The 19,953-nt window shown below is 46.8% G+C and overlaps 2 protein-coding genes across 2 annotated transcripts; both read right to left on the bottom strand.

Moving 5' to 3' along the window:
• Positions 1–6,414: 6,414 nt before the first annotated feature.
• LOC139292381 (trace amine-associated receptor 13c-like) lies at positions 6,415–8,407 on the bottom strand. The gene is made up of 2 exons (XM_070914708.1): positions 8,188–8,407; positions 6,415–7,228 (listed from the first exon to the last, which is right to left on the bottom strand). The coding sequence occupies exons 1-2, from the start codon at positions 8,361–8,363 to the stop codon at positions 6,415–6,417; spliced, it is 990 nt and encodes a 329-aa protein (XP_070770809.1). The 5' UTR covers positions 8,364–8,407.
• Positions 8,408–16,464: 8,057 nt separating this feature from the next.
• Positions 16,465–18,614, bottom strand: LOC139292302 (trace amine-associated receptor 13c-like). The gene is made up of 2 exons (XM_070914608.1): positions 18,412–18,614; positions 16,465–17,940 (listed from the first exon to the last, which is right to left on the bottom strand). Exons 1-2 carry the CDS (start codon positions 18,582–18,584, stop codon positions 17,127–17,129), a joined length of 987 nt encoding a protein of 328 aa, XP_070770709.1. The 5' UTR covers positions 18,585–18,614; the 3' UTR covers positions 16,465–17,126.
• Positions 18,615–19,953: the final 1,339 nt, after the last annotated feature.

The following is a 19,953-nucleotide window of genomic DNA, read 5'->3' as shown; positions in this document are numbered from 1 at the left end:
GAGAGAGAGGAGGAGGAGGAGGAGGAGGAGAAGCTGCAGCTCTGGCAGCTTTCTGCCCAGAACTCTCTGTCATACAGCTGCTTTATCTCTTTCTACCATCATCTCCATCCCTCCCCTCCTCTCTCACTGTCTCTGTTGGACACTGATGTCCTTCCTCCCTCGCTCTACACATCCCACCATCATCTTCATCACTTCTTCTGCCGCCCTTTTTCTCTCTCTCTCTCTCTCTCTCTCTCATACACTTTCTGTTATTCTGGTTTGGGTTGGCAAGTACCATCATTCTTTTTCCTCACTGAGAAGAGGGGCATATGTCCATGAAGCTGAGGAAGTGGCCTTTTATTCCACGCTTCCTCTCAAAGTTGCACCTGAGAGACATCAGCCAGCTCAGTGCTTGGGGCCTGTTGTTGGGAAGCCGTTGATGTGGACACTTAAAGGGTAATGGTGCTACCCAACAGTTGCTTGAATCTTTCCTTAATTCTTCATCCTTCAAGAAGGAGGCACCCTGCATCAAAATAGCTACCTGGTGGTCTTTGGGCCACTTAGACACGTTGCATCCCAAGTTGTCAGCATCACAGGTTGATTTCTCCTCTCCACTCCTCCTGATGTTGTAACGGGTAGGTATGGGACCCAATTGTTGCAGCACAGATACAGGCAGGTATGGTTGGTCGTGAGCTCAGCTGAGCCGAACCAGAGTGGAGGTGAGTACAGGACAGGTAGACAATTCTGGTACTCACAACACAGTTCCGCGGGGAGCGGAGGAGCCACGAGAAACCCAGCAGTAGAATCTCTCGGGGAGCCGGTCGGTCCGGAACCAGTGGAGCCTGCAGCCGAAGCTGAACCACCAGGAAGGGGCAGACGAAGGGAGGACTGAAGGGTGGAAGAGAGGCGAGGAGCCAACATCGAGTATGCGAATATTCGTCAGAGACGTCCATGGCGGGATCCTCCTCCTCAGCATCAGAGGGTGTCTCATCCTCAGGATCATCTGACGCCTCGGACGACAGGGAGGAAGGTGGTTCAAGGGTGGTGTGCCCTGAGTGCGTGGCTTGACTTGGCCGGCTGGTCCGGGTGACGCCTGTGGAACTCCCTGATGAGCCGGGTGTCTAGGATGTGTCGCGCCGGAACCCAGGACCTCTCCTCAGGGCCGTACCCCTGCCAGTCGACCAGATACTGGAGACCCCTCCCACGGCGGCGGGAGCAAAGGAGGCGGTGAACTGTATAGGCAGGACCTCCATCAACAAAGCGGGGCGGAGGAGGAGGAGGTGCCGCGGGGACCAGGGGGCTCTCTGGGACCGGCTTGACCCTGGAGACGTGGAACATGGGGTGGATCCACATGGACCGAGGCAGCTTGAGCCTCACTGCTGCAGGGTTGATGACCTTCTGAATTTCAAAGGGACCGATGAACCTGGGTGCCAACTTCCTCGACTCTACCCGCAAGGGTAAATCTGAGGTGGACAACCACACCCTCTGGCCAGCATGGTAGATGGGGGCCTGGGTGCGGCGTCAGTTGGCAGCGGTGGTGTAGCGGTCAGCAGAGCCAAGAAGAGTGGCCTGAGCTTGGATCCAAGTCCTGCGGCAGCGGCGGATGAAGGCCTGGACTGACAGGCAGGACATCTCCTTTTCCAGGGCCGGAAACAGGGGAAGCTGGAACCCATAGGCGCAATGGAAGGGGGAAAGTCCAGTGGCCGGACTGGTCAAGGTGTTATGGGCGTACTCCACCCACAGTAGCTGCTGGGACCAGGACAAAGGGTGTTTGGACACCATGCAGCGCAGAGCCATCTCCATCTCCTGGTTCTTGCGCTCGGTCTGGCCATTAGACTGAGGGTGGAACCCGGGTGACAGGCTGACGGTGGCCCCAATGAGCGTGCAGAACTCCCTCCAAAACACAGAGGTAAACTGAGGTCCCCGGTCGGAAACCACATCGGTGGGGAGACCATAAAGACAGAAGACATGAAGGAGCATGAGCTCAGCTGTGGAGGGAACGAACAGGCAGTCTGGCAGACAGGCACTGGGTCCAGGTTGGTCCTCTAGGGCTGCCTTGACTCTTTCCTCCACCTCCCAGGTGAGAGAGGTGACCCGGTGTGGAGAGGGGAGGATGGTATCAGGACTGGAGGCGGAGTCCTCCTTCTCCAAAAACTGACAGGACAGGGCATCAGGCTTCACGTTGCAGGACCCGGGTCAGAAGGACAGGGGAGAAGTTGAACCTCGTTAGAAAAAGAGACCATCGGGCTTGGCGGGAGTTGAGCCTCTTGGCCGACTGGATGTACTCGAGGTTCTTATGGTTGGTCCACACCAGGAAAGGCAGCTTTGTCCCTTCGAGCCAGTGGCGCCATTCTTCAAGGACCAGTTTGACCGCCAGGAGTTCCCGGTTGCCGATGTCGTAGTTTCTCTCTGCCGGGGTCAAATGTCGGGAGAAGAAGGCACAGGGATGGAGTTTCTGGTTGCCGGCCGACCACTGAGAGAGGACTGCCCCCACCCCTACGTCAGAGGCGTCCACCTCCATCACGAACTGTCTCTCGGGGTCTGGTACTTGGAGGATGGGAACCGACGTGAACCAGGCCTTAAGAGACAGGAAGGCCTCGTCAGCAGCGGAGGACCACCGGAACGGAACCTTGGAGGAGGTCAGGGTTGTGAGGGGATTGGCCACGGTGCTATAACCTCGGATGAATTGGCGGTAGAAATTGGTGAACCCCAGGAAACGCTGTAGCTGCTTGCGGGAGTCAGGAACGGGCCAGGCAGTGGCAGCGGACACCTTGGCGGGGTCCATCTGTATGTTCCCTTGACCCACGATGTAACCCAGGAACAGATGAGGAATGGAACTCACACTTCTCGGCCTTCACGAAAAGGGAGTTCTCCAGGAGCCGTTGAAGAACTGCCTGGACGTGGTGCACATGTTCCTCCTTGGTCCGGGAGAAGATCAGGATGTCGTCCAGGTGGACGAATACGTGCTTGTTTAGCATGTCTCTGAGCAGTTTGTTTACCAGAGCCTGGAAGACAGCCGGGGCATTGGTGAGGCTGAAGGGCATCACCAGGTACTCGTAATGACTAGTAGGGGTGTTGAACACTGTCTTCCACTCATCACCTTCCCGGATGTGGACCAAGTGGTAGGCGTTGCGCAGGTCCAACTTCGAGAAGATGGTGGCCCCTTCCAGGAGCTCGAAGGCAGACGAGGTGAGTGGGAGGGGGTAGCGGTTCTTGACTGTGATGTCATTGAGGCCCCGGTAATCGATGCAAGGCCGTGGAACTTCGTCTCCACAAAGAAGAAGCCAGCGCCAGCGGGTGACGATGAGGGACGGATGACGCCAGCAGCCAAGGAGTCGTTGATGTATGTCTCCATGGCGTGTCTCTCAGGTGCGGACAGAGAGTATAGCCAGCCCCTGGGAGGAGCCGTGCCGGGCTGGAGGTCGATGGCGCAATCATACGGTCGATGAGGAGGAAGGGAGGTTGCCTTGGCCTTGCTGAAAACCTCTCCGAAGTCGTGGTATTCCACCGGAACCCCTGACAGATCCGGCACCGGACTGGAGCAGGTGGACTGCTGGGGGGCAGCTGCCTGCTTGAAGCACACTTGGTGGCAGGAAGGACTCCACCCGAAGATGAACCCCATCACCCAGTCGATGTTGGGATTGTGGCGCCGGAGCCAGGGATAACCCAGGATGAGGGGAAGGCGAGGAGACCGCAGGATGTGGAATTGGATGGTCTCATGGTGGTTACCGGAGAGGAGCATGCGCACACGGACCGCCTGGTGGGTGACTGTGCCCAGGAGATACAAAGCCAACAGCAGCACAAGAGTCCCATCCAGCAACTCAAAGGGCCGCACCACAGGGTAATCAAGTTGGCGACTCTCAGCCTCCTCTTTCATTTCCAACAGGTCTATCCTTTCCCCCCTCCCTCCGCATCCCCACCCCTTCCCTTCCCCAACACCAAAATGTATTTTCTCCGTGTCAATAACTACACTCTAGCAACAGCAACACCACCGAGCCACCCACCTTCATCAGCTTATCGCCCTTCTCCCTTCTTAACTCCCGCTGAATTTTCCTTGCCCTTGCTTTTTCTCTATACCGCAACATTATCTGCACAGCCTTTCCCGCACGGAAAGCCAAGCTAGACGATTATCTATCGTGCTAGACATGGCCTTACGTTTTGGAGGCACAGGTTTCTATAGCTGCCATGTTCATTTTGCTAATCAAGCTGCTGGCCGGTTACAGCAATTTATCCAGGGAACATACTGGGGCGCCCTGGACTCTGAACTCTACTGCCGAATCTTTGCTTCCCGTACGTCCCTCTCCTACAAGTTATGCGGAGCCCCTTCCCACCACTGCCACAGCATGCACTCCAGTGCTCCACCATCTCGCTCATGTCCCTCTTCCTCGCGCAAAGCCTCAGTTTATAACCGTTTATCACCCGCCGCACCCCCATCATCCCTAGGCCAAGAAGACATACGTCCTTCAGTTTATGTCCCCATGCCGAAGTAGACAAACGAAGATGGCCAATCCTCGACCAGGGAGGCAGGATGGTCTGCAACAACTTCAACCACCTGAGCTGCACCCTTTCTAACTGCCGCCTCCTGCACGTCTGCTCCTTCTGCGGGGGTGCCCCCACGATCCTACCATACCTGCGGACTGACTAGCATGGCACCTTGATATATCACTCTATATACCTCTGATATATCATCCACATTTGGACTACCTCCATCCCATCTTGTCAGATACTTTCAAATATGATAGTGTACCTCAACCATTTTTCCCAGCTTTTCATCACTTCCCCCAAAACAACCATGGGTTGATCTGCTTTCTTTGAAACTACATCAAAGAGCATCAATTTCCAAACTCAAACTCCCTCATGTCATTTAAAGATAGTGGTACAATTAAAGCAAAAACTAAATGGGAACAGGAGCTGGAGATGGAGTTAAATAGCACGTGGTGGGAGGCGGCTATAGACAGAGTGTATAACTCCACATCCTGTGCTCAACACAGCCTCATACAACACTAGGTATTGCATAGGGCTCATCTTTCCAAATCTCGGCTTTCTGGAATGTATCCAGATGTTGTCGATAAATGCAGTAGATGTAACGACACTCCCTGCAACCCAAGTCATATGTTTTTTCTATGTCCAGCACGGCACAACTATTGGGAAGGTTTTTTTAAACAATGTCTTGAGTGTTCAACCTCAACCTGCATCCATGTCCACTAATAGCAATTTTTGGAACCCCTAATGGAACTCTTGCTCTTAACTCTTAAAACAAACAGGTAAGTGCATTCACGTCTTTCATAGCCAGACGAATCGTACCATTACATTGGAACTCTGCCAAGAGTGCTTCTACATCCCAGTGGCTTAAAGATGTTATGTTCTTTCTCAAACTCGAGAAAATAAAATATACTCTCAAGGGAAAATTTTTTCATATATGGCAGCCCTTTATAACCCATTTCAATGTGTTGCACCGCTTGCCCTCCGATTAATCCCAGTACGTACCTGCCCAGCTATGTATGTTTGTTAAGTAGTTTCTCCATTTTTTTTTCCTGTTGACTCTGTATTTATTTTAGGAGTGTGATCACACCCCAGGTACAGTTATGTGAAGGTGTGTGTGTGTGTGTTTGTGTATGTGTGTGTGTGTGGGATAGGGTTGGTTGGGGGTTGGGTGGGGTTTGTAACATGCAGAGTTTAGTATTTTTATTCTCTGATTTTGATTTATTATTATTATTATTATTTTTTTATTATTGCACTAAATTTTTGTCGCTTAAATTGTACCTATATGTATATATTTATGTTACTTATATATTATAACGTTTGTCATTAATGTTACTGTTATTTACTTTTAAATGGTAATTAAATGGTAAATGATCTCACTTATATAGCGCCTTTCAACCTTCACGGTTCCCAAAGCGCTTTACAGCTAAGTCTCATTCACCCATTCACTCACACATTCACACACCAATGGCGACCGAGATGCCATGCAAGGTGCTGGTCTCCATCGGGAGCAACTTAGGTTTCAGTATCTTGCTCAAGGACACTTCGACATGACGGGGGCAGCCCAACCCGCTCTAACCAGCTTTACCTCCCGTGCCACAGTGCTAACCACTGCGCCACCATGCCGGATTTGTTTTTGTACAAATCCCTGTGATGTTGGGAAAACTGCAATATATATTGTACTCCATCTTACTATTAATTTGCTTTTACTTTCTTATAAAATGAATAAAGCAGCAGAGAGAAAAGACGCACAACCATCATATAATGCAACTGATAACAAAATTATTAATTTGTCATAACCTGTCATAATAATTCTTTTGCCCTAAATATGCAATGAGTTATAATCTTTACATACATTTCACAATGAGTAGAACAACGCATGAGTTTTCTCATATACAGTTTATAGTGAAATCTTCGTATAGCAGATCTCATTTCAGTCAGTCCACAGTCTCTCTACAGTATGTTGGCCTCACAGGAGCCAGGCTGCAGTATCTGAAGAGTAACAATGAGTTTCATTGCTTTTCTAAACCAGGGGTAAAACAGTGCATAGATCAAAGGGTTTAGACAAGAGTTAAAATAAAAAAGATAGAGTACAAAGAACTCAGATGGAGTATTGAGCAAACTCTCCCCTGCAAGAGCGACACCGTAATATGGGCAGAAACATATTAGAAACACAAGTACAAGAACACCAAGAGTCCTGGCTGCTTTCAGCTCAGATTTAGTTGTTAGACTCACTGAACGCTGAAGTGTAGCAGCTGTGATGTGAGAGCGCATGGCACGAGCCTGAGACACAGCCACAACAAATACTCTCATGTACAGAACAATGATGATAGTAACTGGAACAATGAAGGTCAAAACAAGGTCAACAACTCCTGCAACATAGTCAACAACAACCACACATTCTCCGTAGCAGGAATTATGTCTTTCTGATTGACTCAGGTCATCCTTTGAAAGGAGAATGCCGTACAAAACAGAACAGAACCAACACAGACAAACAGAGAGTTCAATTCTTCTCACAGTGATTCTGGTGGGGTAATGCAGAGGGTCACAAATAGCCACATAGCGGTCAGCTGATATGAGCATCATGTCTCCTATTGAGACACAGGTTATGGTGTATGCTATTACACTAGAGAAAGAACACATGAGGTCACCAAGAAACCAGCAGGATGTTTTTAGGTGGATCACGCCCGGCATCAGCACGAGGCCCACGAGAAAGTCTGAGACAGCCAGAGAGAGGAGGAGGATGTTGGTGGGGGTGTGGAGCTGCCTCGAGGGAAAGAGAAAAGAGTCGATAATCCAACAAGTCCTCATATCTAAATGACAAAATGTTATTTCATTTCAGTGCCTTCCAAAACAATCATTCGAAAATGTTCTGATCTGCCGCAGCAACAGGCCTTTTTCACAACAGACATTTTGACCTGTCATAGTAGGAAAAGAACAGGTGTTACATTATTGTTGTCATTATTCAAGTGTCCCAATAAAACATAACAGCGAGACATCACCAGCATGCACAATACCAGGACCCTGACACTGAAGCACCTAAATGGAATTCAGCCATCATTAATTTTATGTTTCCGACTGTGACATGTCAAAATATCTTCTGTGGTTCCATTGTTAAGGTCTGGTTCATCTTAGGCAATAAGACTTGGTTGAATAGTTGACATACCACTCGATTTCTAAATGAGTACATCACGGTCATATATAAACCTAAGCCACTATACACACTGTATATACTGCATACTGACATGTATACATGCATATACTGTACATATCCACATACATCATCTATATAAAGCACTCTGTTACATTAATCATTCAATATTTATTCCAGCATGATCACACCCTGCACCATTATACTATTCTACACGAGACAATGTGTTGTTGTTCATTGCTGTATTGTTTATACTATATATATATTTACCTTCATTCTTATATAGACATCATACCTAAATGTCTACCTTTGTTCAGCTTTGCTGTCCTTGGTTTTTAGCTGTATTTCTATTCTGTGTAAGTGCATTGAGAGCAATAAAAACATGTGTACACATACTTGGCCTTCTTCTGATTCTGACTGAAACATTACAGGCGTGGTTCAAAGAAACCAACGAATATTGTTAGTAGGAGGCATGTAGTTTGCCAGATTTAAAAAGTAGCTCAATTCTTCTTGGATCTCAGTGTTCATAGTTGTCAAACTTAAACTGTGGGTTCTGCTGAGACATGAAACTTTACCTGAAGTGGGAGACTGAGATGATGACAAGCAGGTTGAGAGCTACAGTGAGCACACAGATGGAGGACAGCAGAATGTTCAGGAGCACAGCTTCAGACCAGGGAAGTGTCGGCTTCTTGCAGGAGATGTTGAGGAGTTGTGGAAAACAGAACTCGGCTCCGTCCTGGGTCTCCATCATGAGAGAGAGGAGGGGGGGGGGAGAAGCTGCAGCTCTGGCAGATTTCTGCCCAGAACTCTCTGTCATACAGCTGCTTTATCTCTTTCTACCATCGTCTCCATCCCTCCCCTCCTCTCTCACTGTCTCTGTTGGACACTGATGTCCTTCCTCCCTCGCTCTACACATCCCACCATCATCTTCATCACTTGTTTTGCCACCCTTTTTCTCTCTCTCTCTCTCTCATACACTTTCTGTTATTATTCCTATTAGTCCATTGTAAGCATATATTTAGCAGTGGCTGCAGCTGTCTCTTTCTTATCAGTGAAAAAATCATAGATGCTTTCAACTTAGCTTTTTCTAGCTTTAGGCTGTCTTCTGGGGGACCGAAGGCAAGAAAAGGCAGTCACATTCTGAACATCTTGCTCCCAGAGCCTGTCTGCTGACCGCCTGCCAGACATGCCCTCAGCACAAGAACTCCTACCAGTTTTTTTCCAAGGCAACACATTTCATTCCTATCCCCAAGCTACGTACAGCTAAAGAAATTCAAACTCAAGCTAAAACATACTGTATATTCTGCCTGAATGCTCTCCCCAGGAACATAGTTTCTGACTGGGGACCTCAATTCACTTCTTGTTTCTAGAGAGAGTTTCACAGACTCCTAGGTCCCACCATCAGCCTGTCCTCATTGTTCCACCCACAGTCCATTGGCCAGATGTACTCCATGAATCAGGAGATGGAGACGGCCCTCCAGTGCATCTCATCCAACAACCAGTCCTCATGGTCAATACAACTGCTATGGGTTGAGTATGCGTACAACACACTGCCACTGGTCTGTCACTTTGCCAGTGAACCCATAGCTACAAACCACTGCTCCTTCCCAAACAAGAGAGTGGCCAACACCTTCCCCCGTCCAGGTATTTGTTCACTGAGTCTGGCTGGCCAAGTGAGACCCTTCCTCTCGGGCTGGAGTCCAGTAAATTGGCTTCCTGTTTCATGGGCCCTTTCTCAAACTCAAAGGTGATCAACCCAGCTTCAGTCCACCTCCAACTGCCTCGGTCCTTTCGTATCCATTCCACCATCATTGTTTCCAGGCCATTCAGTGTGAAGTCTGTGTACAAACTAACACCAGCAAAGTAGCAATGTGTGCATGGACTTAGCACAGAGTTTATGTGCCCGGAATCAGAATGAGATCTAATGTAGCATTGATCTATCCTTTTGACGCTAGCATTGATAGTCTAGACAAGACTTAGTATCCATAATATGAATAGTTAGGGTATCGATTCACCCACCCTTAGGGCCTGTGTCCACTTAACGATTTAACAACAAGCTAACAACGTGTAGGGTGATAAAAGGACAACACTCACCAGCAACATTCAGTGTCCGGCCTATCCCACAAATGGGCTTTTCTGTCTCTCCTGCTCCTTTCAGAGCGCTCTGAAAAAGCCTGCCGGGTGCAGGGCCACATAGGGAGTACTTCGCCATGTCTTCAACATGAGCCTGAGTCTTCAGAGGGTCCCCATGCTATGGAAGACGTCCTGCCTCATTCCTGTGCCGAAGATGCCGCGTTCCAGTGGCTCCAAGGACTACAGACCTGTGGCACTGACCTCCCACATCATGAAGACCCTGGAGAGACTCGTCCTGGAGCAGCTCCAGCCCTTGGTCAAGCCACACTTGGACCGCCTTCAGTTCGCCTATCAGCCCCGACTTGGAGTTGAGGATGCCATCATCTACCTGCTCAACCACGTCTACGCCCACCTGGATAAGCCAGCGAGCACTGTGAGAGTCATGTTTTTTGACTTCTCCAGTGTGTTAAACATCATCATGCATCTGGCTGTACTGGGTGAGAAGCTGACAGAGATGCAGGTGGATGCCCTCCTCGTGTCCTGGATTGTCAACTACCTGACTGGCAGAACACAGTATGTACACTTGCAACACTGCGTGTCAGACAGAGTGGTCAATAAACTGGACTGGCCGAAGAACACTAATGCCCTCTACAGGAAGGGCCAGAGCCGTCTTTATTTTCGGAGGCGGCTGAGGTCCCTCAACATCTGCCGGACTATGCTGAGGATGTTTTATGAGTCTGTGGTGGCCAGTGCTATCCTCTATGCTGTTGCATGCTGGGGCAGCAGGCTGAGGGTGGCGGACTCCAACAGACTCAACAAACTGATCCGCAAGGCCAGTGACGTTGTTGGGGTGGAGTTGGACTCTCTGATGGTGGTGTCAGAGAGACGGATGCTGTCCAAGCTGCGGGGCATCTTGGACAATGTTTCACATCCTCTCCATGACGTACTGGTCAGACACAAGAGCACCTTCAGTGGGAGACTCATTCCTCCCAAGTGCATTACAGAGCGCCACAGGAAATCATTCCTGCCTGTGGCCATCAAACTGTTCAACTCCTCCCTCTGAGTGTCAGACACTCAGAAGAAACAGACTGATTCTGGACTTTTGGAATTTCACCTCCGTCAGCAACTACGACCTCATTATTTATTCTCTATTTATACCAGTGCAATACATAAATATACAGACATATACATTGTTATTGTATATCATTTTTACTTGTATTTTTCACTTAAATATTGTAAATGTGTTTTTAATTTTCTATTTCTTATTTTTCTTATTTTTTATATATTATTTTTGTACATACTCTCATTTCTAGATTCATGCTACTTTCTACTGTACTCTTGAATGGAAGCACCGGTATTGTATAATTTCCCCCCAGGGATCAATCAAGTGATTCTGATTCTGAGTCTGATACTCACTGTCAATCTTATGTAAAGATTATAACTCATTGCGTATTTAGGGCAAAAGAATAATTATATCATAATTATTTTGTTCTCTTCAGTTGCATTACGTGATTGTTGTGTGTGTTTTCCTCTCTGCTGCTTTTTTCATTTTATAAGAAAGCAAAAGCAAATTAATAGTAAGATGGAAGAAAACCTCAGAGCCAATACAGAGAGAGAGATCCGCCCTCCTCGGGGAGGCCGAGCTAATAGCTAACAGTGCTAACAATATGCAGGGTAGATATCAGAGGTCCCAGTGTTTATGGTTGGTGACTTTTAACAGCTGTAGACTCGACAGTGTTCTGCCTTCATTTCAACAATACGTGGACAATATGTCTGACAAGAAGGGGAAACATTCTGGACTTCTGTTATGGAAAGACAAAATAACTGCTCATTAACACTTTAAGGGATTTGGCTCTCTTCAAAATTTAGCAATTTAACCACAATGGATCTGGGACGACCAGCATGGTCCTATTGTCCAGTCCGATGAGATCTTACGATTTCTATCAGCTTGGAGTCTATTTTAAGGTGATCAGATAATACTTTCTTGGCCTTGATCTCTGTCCCAATCCAAAATTCAGATTTTGAGTCCGGCACTCCATCTATCAGCAAGTTGTTTCTTCTTGACTGATTTTCCAAACAACTCATTTTTGTGCACAGATTATTTCTGGAAGTTTGGTAATCAGCAAGGCTGTCAGAGATGTGGTCGGTGTTCAGTGGCTGTGAGTATGTCACATCCCTAACGGCCTTCCCCTCTGGAGCCACAAAGCCCCTTAGAACACAAAGTGTGTACAAAATAGAAATAGCCGTTAGCTGGATGTATCTCCGGTTTTATGAGTACGTCTGGAGTGTGGAGTCCCAATGACTAATGTCCAATAAAAAAAGTAATGAAATAAATCAGGTTCTGATTAACTATCCTGTTTTTCTTACATACTACAAAAACACAAATACATTTTTTCGGAATGCTATGGAGATGTTGTGTGGGGTAGCAGAGGCACACAGGGAGTAGGACCCAAATGCAGACAAAGGCAGCAATGATGCAGATAAAAGGGTGTATTACAAAAAACAGGGGAACAAAGACTTACAAGGTGGTGAGGCAGGCAGGGGTCAAAACCGGGAAAGCAGTCCAAACAGGCAAACAGATCAGGCAAGGAATAGGCAAGAATCAGCGTCCAAAAACGTCCAAAGTCCAAAAATCCAAAGGGGGGTCAGGGGGACAGGGAAGGCACAGGGAACCTCAGGCGGACAGCCTGAGTGCAGGGCAGAGAACGAGCAGGAGACCTCAGGCGGACGGGTGAAGCAGGCTTGAGGCCAGCAGGCTGGGGTGAAGGCTGGAGGCCAGCAGGCTGAGGTGAAGGCTGAAGGCTAGCAGGCTGGAGGTTAGCAGGCTGGAAGTTAGCTGGCTGGATAGCAGGCTGGGGTGAAGCAGGCTGAGGTGCGGGATAGAGATCAGGTGTGTCAAGGAAGTCCTTGGTCCATTTAGGTAGCAAACTCCTCAGCCAAGGCTTGAAGGACACTAGTCAATGCTGCTTGTCTGTAATCATCATTAGGGGCCCTCCACATCCAACATAAATGACTGAACTAGACATACAGGAAGCACTGTGACAGGTTGGTTGGTCAGTCTGGTGTATGTCACTTCACTGTTTTGGCTCGCTCGCCCCTAAAGACTGTGGGCATAAGCAACGTGCGGACTGGCGCTCACTTAACGGCCACCAGTAGCTGTACTGAAATGGTTATATGAACATTGTTAATTTGGAGTTTCACTCAATGACACCATATGTGACAGATTGGTGTGTGGTCTGCACTGTGAGGCTATTCAGAAACGACTACTTACTGAGGCTAACCTGAAACTGGAAGAGACCATAGAGATAAGTACATCAATGGATATGGCTGCCCGAGAAGCACCACGTGTATAAGATGCCTTTGAGTCCAAGAACAAGGCAGCAGCTGTCAAGGCGTGCTACTGTTGTGGAAAAACAGGGAACCAGGATTGGTGTTGGTGTAAGGACTTGCAGAAACTGTGGTACGAAAGGACATATCCAACATGCCTGTAATAATAAAAAGACCCAGACAAACAAACAGCGCATTGAGGCAAAGAAAACTGACTTCGATAGAAACAAGAAGCAACATGTGAAGATGCACAAACAGGACAATAGTGACAAAGCAGTGTGGATGGACATCCAATACACGTGTATCCATGGTATCGGAAGCTGCTTACAAGGAGAAGCTGCTGCACCTAACTCTTCAAGTAACTGGGTTGACGTTAAGGACCTACATTGGTGCGGCCGTTCCAGTGTTAAATGGCAAGAATTGTTCCTGATTAATGATGGAGACACAGACCCCCTACAGGAGATCTTGAAGAAGCGCTCCAAAGTGTGTGACGGAGAACTTGGCAGCGTGAATGACATTACGATTAAGCTGAGAGTCAAAACAGGAAGCACACCAAAGCTCTCAAGGCTCAGGTTACCTGTCACACACACTGACCCAACACAAGCTAAGATCTTCTACTTCGAGGAAGTGACTGCTGCTCCAGTAACTTCGACTCGTGAAGAAACACACACACTGACCCCAGTCATGTCAAGTCTGAGCTTATGGACATCGTCAATTGAGGGAGGAGAGGTAATACGACACCAAGCTTGAAGCCTTACCTGTTGAGAAGTAACAAGCTTTCAGTCCAGTTGGGATGCCTATTGTGTGGCTATCGTGTCATTATTCCACCGCCGCTAAAAGAGAAAGTGCTTGACAAGCTACGCTCTGGACTCTGTGGTGTGGTGCAAATTAATAAATGAATGAAACTGAAATGAATAAATTGCAGCTATTTCTGGTGGCCAGGCCTGGATGCAGCTATAGAGGTGAAAGCAAAGTCATGTTCTGCCTGCAAGAAATCTCCCACAGCTGGGTCCATTACATCGGTGGAACTGGTCTGAAGAACCATGGCAAAGAGTCCATTTAGACTTTGCTGGACTGCTGGAGAACCATATGTTCTATGTCGTAGTCAAAGCTCATAGAAAATGGTCTGAGGTTTCTGTCATGAAGAGCACCTCCAGAACCATTGAAGAGATAAGGTCTATCTTCAGTCGTTTTGGTCTACCCCAACAGCTTGTTAGTGATAACGGCCCACAACTAGAGTTTAAGACACTTATGGAAGAGTATGCCGGTATTCAGCACATCAATTCTGCGTATAACCCAGCTACAAATGGGCTCACCGAAAGATTTGTGAAGACCATGAAGCAAGCTCTCAAGCCCTCACACGGTGCACAGTCCCTCAACAGGCCCTCAGTGGTAATACCGAAACATACCTCATGTTATGACAAAGGTGTCTCCTGCCTTGGCTAAGCTCAAGAGACAACTCCGCGCTCAACTTAACCTCCTGAGACCTCAAAAGACAAGAGAGGTTGTGCATCTTCAACAGAGAGCTACGGTGGACAGACAAGCGAAGGCAAAGTTTCCGAGCCTCGCAGCTGGAGATAGGGTTCTGGTCTGGAATGATACCACAGGTGTAAAGTGGACGCCTGGGACAGTTGTTGCAAAAGCAGGTCCTGCGTCATACACAGTAGAAATCAGTATTCATCTTCTCTGGAGAAGACACATTGATCAACTGCTCCTCACTTAGGGTTAGGGTTAGGTTAGTTCCTGTGATGACTCGCCTCAGCCAACATCCCTTGTTCCAGAGTTGGAGGCCTACCAGGAGCAGCATCCATCACCAGAAGAACCCCAGAAGCAGACTTCGGGAATGGACACTATTCCAGGCACACCTAGACCTCCTCAGGTGCCTACCCCAGGCATCACTCCTCCCACACCAGGACTCACACAGTCCTCACCAAGAGACAATGTGACTTACTTACCTATAGGTCGTACTTACCCTAGAAGAAACAGACGACCTCCTGATAGACTATCATTGTAGTCTAGATACCAACCCTTGACTATCCAGAGGGTAGAATAATCCAGAGGGTTCAATCCGGGAATCGAGGTAGTCCATCCTCTTCAAAAGTTCAGGCAAAAGTTCTGTAGCTGAAACAAATCAGTTAAAAGTTAATTATAGAAGGAATACCAAACAATAAAGACTGTAACATTTAGGAAAAGAGAATGTTTAAACTCAGACTTTTAAGAGAAAATTCTATCTATATATATATCTATATGATATAGATATACAGTATATATCAGAGGAGTCTGGTCCATAGAAGCAGAGGAGGTCCCTCCTCCTCTATTTGTGAGAGGCAAGAGGGAGAACGAAATATAAAAAGCGTAATTGGTTGAAATAAACCATCAACAAATCTCAGTTTCATTTATGAAATTATTTTTCTCTCTTCTTTGGAAAAAATCCATTGTTGAAATGCTGATTAAAGTGTTGCTGCATTCCGCTCACCCTGGACCACACTTCCCGACAGCCTCGAACCGCAGTCTGGCTGAATTTGGGTGGTGCAGTCTTGTTTATAGGTAGTAAACATATAAAGTAAAAGATAACTCTGTAAGTGCACCATCGGATCGACGCTCTGCAGGACTGGTATGCACAGAAGGTGCGGAACAAGAACAAGTATGCTATAGTATGCTGCTATAGGCCTAGACTGCTGGGGGGACTTCCCATGATGCACTGAGCTTTCCTCCTCTCCCTCGCCATCTTTACACATTCATCTCCCTCCAATGCATGTTACTAACTTTATATCTTCGCCCCGGAGCTTCTTTGTGCTTTGTCGTCTTGCAGGTTCCTGTGGATCCTGCTGCCATGGGCCTGCTTGACTCTCATCGCTATAATTATTATTATTATTAGTCATATTTCAGTTATTATGACAGCTGTAACTACTATTATTAGTCATACTTCCATTATTATTAGTATATTATATTATACATGATATCATAGTAGCTATGGCTATTACTGATGCCCCACCACCTAGAGTCTGGTTCTGCTCGAGGTTTCTGCCTCTTAAAAGGAAGTTTTTTCCTTGCCACTGTCTCCATAATGCTTGCTCATGGTGGGAACTGTTGGGTCTCTGTAATAAGATTATAAAGAGACTTTTTGGTGCTATATGAATAAAACTGAATTGAACTGAATTTAAAAGTAGGATCATAAAGGATCCCCATCACACCGGCAACAGACTATTCCAGATTCTTGGTCTTTAAGGTGGTATACCCTTAAGGCTGCAAACCCTGCATTTCACGGCACATGTTAGCGTACGTTGAATCCCTTAGGTTCATTGAATTTGTGAGTTTAAGTTAGTTTAGCTGTGTTCTGCTGGGTTTACCATGTGTGTGTGTAAGTGTGTTTTCCCCTATGTATGAATTCTTCTGGGAATATTGATACAATCCTCCATTTCCCTTTTTCCCCAAAATCAAGTTCATGATGTTTATTCAATTCAATTCATTTCAGTTCAATAACCACACAGTCAGCCTGGTGGAATGTGATACCTGTAAAACATGTGAGAGTTTGGTTACAACATCAAACAGCCGCAATATAAATACAGTAACACTGCTGTTGTGTTGTATTGTTTACTGTCACAAAGAGAAAGGTTTCCTTAGAGGAAAGTCTAAAAGATGATCAATATGTGCATTTTACATTTTATGAGCAACACACTCAAACTATAACTTAATATTGATCATAATCATCATTACTTAAAACGCATTTCACAGGTTATGTGAAGCTGACATTGAGCATAGTTTCCCTCCACCTCTTTTTATTCACATTTTCAAATTCACGCATAAAACATACACTTTTTGGATTTGTCAATTCACACACTGAACAACGTGATATGACATGAAAGTATAATTCCATTACCTTTCTGTGAATTTTTAAATTTGAACATTATAGTTGGTTTTTAGTTTTAGTAGCTTTTTTATAACGGTCTTCATTGTTTTTATTTATTATATCTTGATTTTCTACTTATGTCTCTGCTATTGCACTATGCTGCTGTAACAATGCAAATTTCCCTGCTGAGGGAATAATAAAGGATTATCTTATCTCATCATCACATTAAGGAGCAGATCTCATTGCATTCACTCCACAGCCTCTCTACAGTACGTTGGACTCACGGGAACCAGGCTGCAGAATCTTGAACGTAACAATTTGAGTAATAGCTTTTTTAAACCAGGGGTAGAACAGTGCATAGATCACAGGGTTTAGACAGGAGTTAAAATAGAACAGAGAGAGCACATAAGATGCAGATGAAGCATTGAGCGCATTTTCACCTGCAAAAGAGACACAGTAAACTGGGCAGAAACATATTAGAAACACAACTACAAGAACACCAAGGGTCCTGGCTGCTTTCAGCTCAGATTTCCTTGTTGGATTTACTGAACGCTGAAGTGTGGCAGCTGTGATGTGAGAGCGCATGGCGCGAGCCTGAGACACAGCCACAACAAATACTCTCATATACAGAAGTACGATGACAGTAATGGGTACAACAAAGGTCAAAACAAGGTCAACAGCTCCTGCAATGTAGTCAACGACAATCACACATTCTCCGAAGCAGGAATTATACCTGTCTGGTTGACTCAGGTCATCTTTTAAAAAGAGACTGCAGTAGAAAACAGAACAGAACCAACACAGACAAACACAAAGTTTAACTCTTCTCACAGTGATTCTGGTGGGGTAATGCAGAGGGTCACAAATAGCCACATAGCGATCAACTGATATGAGCACCATGTCTCCTACTGAGGCAGAGGTTATGATGTATGATACATAATTATACAAAGAGCACATGAGGTCACCAAGAAACCAGCAGGATGTTTTTCTGAGGATTTCTCCCGGCATCAGCAGGAGGCCCACGAGAAAGTCTGAGACAGCCAGAGAGAGGAGGAGGGTGTTGGTGGGGGTGTGGAGCTGCCTGGAGGGAAAGAGACAGAAAAGTATCATTATACATAGCGTCACACAATTGTGGAAGGTACAAGTTAACCCTGTCGTGTATCATATTTGACACATGAGTTTTTGAGACCTCTACATCATCAGTGTGATATTTTTTTTCCTGAAAAACCTGATGTATACAATCAGACACATGTAGTGCACCAGAAGAAATTGAAGCCCAGGCAGAAACCCATGCCCCCTGCGAAGGTTTCAAGCTGCTGTTGGCACCTCTCTCACAAGTGGGCAAAATCAAGTGTGGCAGACCACTATCCTCTCCAGAAGCAGGAGGAACACCCCCCCCACACACACACAAAAGGCCAACCTCTAGTGTGCCTGCTGATGTGAGAAAGGATGGCATTGAGACTCAAAGTTTAAGGGGTTAAAAATGTTGTGTTTTATATGTTTTTGTACAAAAATGATACAAATTAAAACTCATATATGCATTAATCTCTACCTGAAGTGAGAGACTGAGATGATGACAAGCAGATTGAGAGCCACGGTGAGCACAGAGATGGAGGACAGAAGAGTGTGCAGAAATACAGTTTCCGACCCATCAAGTGTCAGCTTCCTGCAGGAGGTGTTGAAGAGTTGTGGAAAGCAGAGCTCTGCTCCATCATTCGCCTCCATCAGACAGTGAGAGGAGGAAAGGAGAAGCTGCAGCTTCTGACCAAATCTCTCATATCATATACAATCTCTTTCAGACATTCAGTTTGTCCCTCCTCTTCTCTCGCTGTCAGTCTCTGGTGGATGCTGATGTCCCTCCTCTCTTGTTCATCTTCACACCATCATCATCCTCATCACTTTCTCTCCAATGCTCCCTCTGTATCACTCTCCTACCCCACCTCTGTTATTCTCCATCTTACCCTCACTAGTGAACAAGACCATGAGATACTCCTTCACTCGAAGCAAAAACTCATTCCCAACCCAAAGGTGGCAATCCACCATTTTCCAAGGACCATGGCCTCAGACTTGGAGATCCCGACCCTCATCCCAGATCAGATGCAATGAATAGATGAAGGTTGGAGGTAGACAGCAGAAGAGTCGGGGGAGATGAGCAGGGCCCACAGAGTCAAATCTGTTAAAAAACAGATTCAGTTCGTTGGCCCGGTCCACACTGCCTTCAGCTCCTCTGTTGTTGGTCGGCCTGAAACCAGTGGTGGTCCTCATTCCACTCCAGACCACTCTGGTGTTGTTCTGCTGGAGTTTCCACTCCAACTTCCTCCTGTACCTCTCCTTGGCCTCCCTGATCTTCACCTTCAGTTCCCCCTGGATAGTTCTCACTTCCTCCCTGTTGCCAGCTCTGAAGGCCCTCTTCTTTGCATTCAGGATTGCCTTGATGTCCTTTGTCACCCATGGCTTGTTATTTGAATAACTATGAACAGTCCTTGCTGGGACAGTGGAGTCTAGACCTGCTCTATTTTGTAAAGTGTCATGAGATGACTTTGTTGTGATTTGGCGCGATATAAATAAAATTGAATTGAATTGAATTGGAGTCCACACAGAAGTTGATATAACCCGTGAAGCACTCTGTGAGCCCATCAATGTCCTCTCCATGCGGCTCACAGAGCACCTGCCAGTCAGTCACCTCAAAACATCCCTGAAGTGTCTCAGAAGCCTCCTCCGACCATCTCCTCACTGTCCTTCTGGTTGCAGGCTGGCTCAGCTTCACCAGAGGCACATAACAGGGGATGAGGTGCACTAGCCTGTGGTCTGACCTACCCAGAAGGGGGACGGGAGAGGAGCTGTATGCATCCTTCAAGTTAGCATACAGCAAGTCCAGGGTCCTCTCCTCTCTAGTAGGACAGCTCACATACTGAGTGAAGGTGGGAAGTGTCTTAGCCATGGTGGTTGAAGTCACCAGAGATAGCAATGAATGCCGTTACACGCAGAGGGAGGGATGTAAACATTCACAACAATGGCATGTGAAATTTCCCTGGGCAAATAGTACGGTCATGGTGGATACACACTAATCACACACTGCACATCACATCATCAA

The sequence above is a fragment of the Enoplosus armatus genome, chromosome 11, assembly GCF_043641665.1.
Source record: "Enoplosus armatus isolate fEnoArm2 chromosome 11, fEnoArm2.hap1, whole genome shotgun sequence".
NCBI lineage: Eukaryota > Metazoa > Chordata > Actinopteri > Centrarchiformes > Enoplosidae > Enoplosus > Enoplosus armatus.
This window is presented reverse-complemented; position numbering and strand designations above follow the sequence as displayed.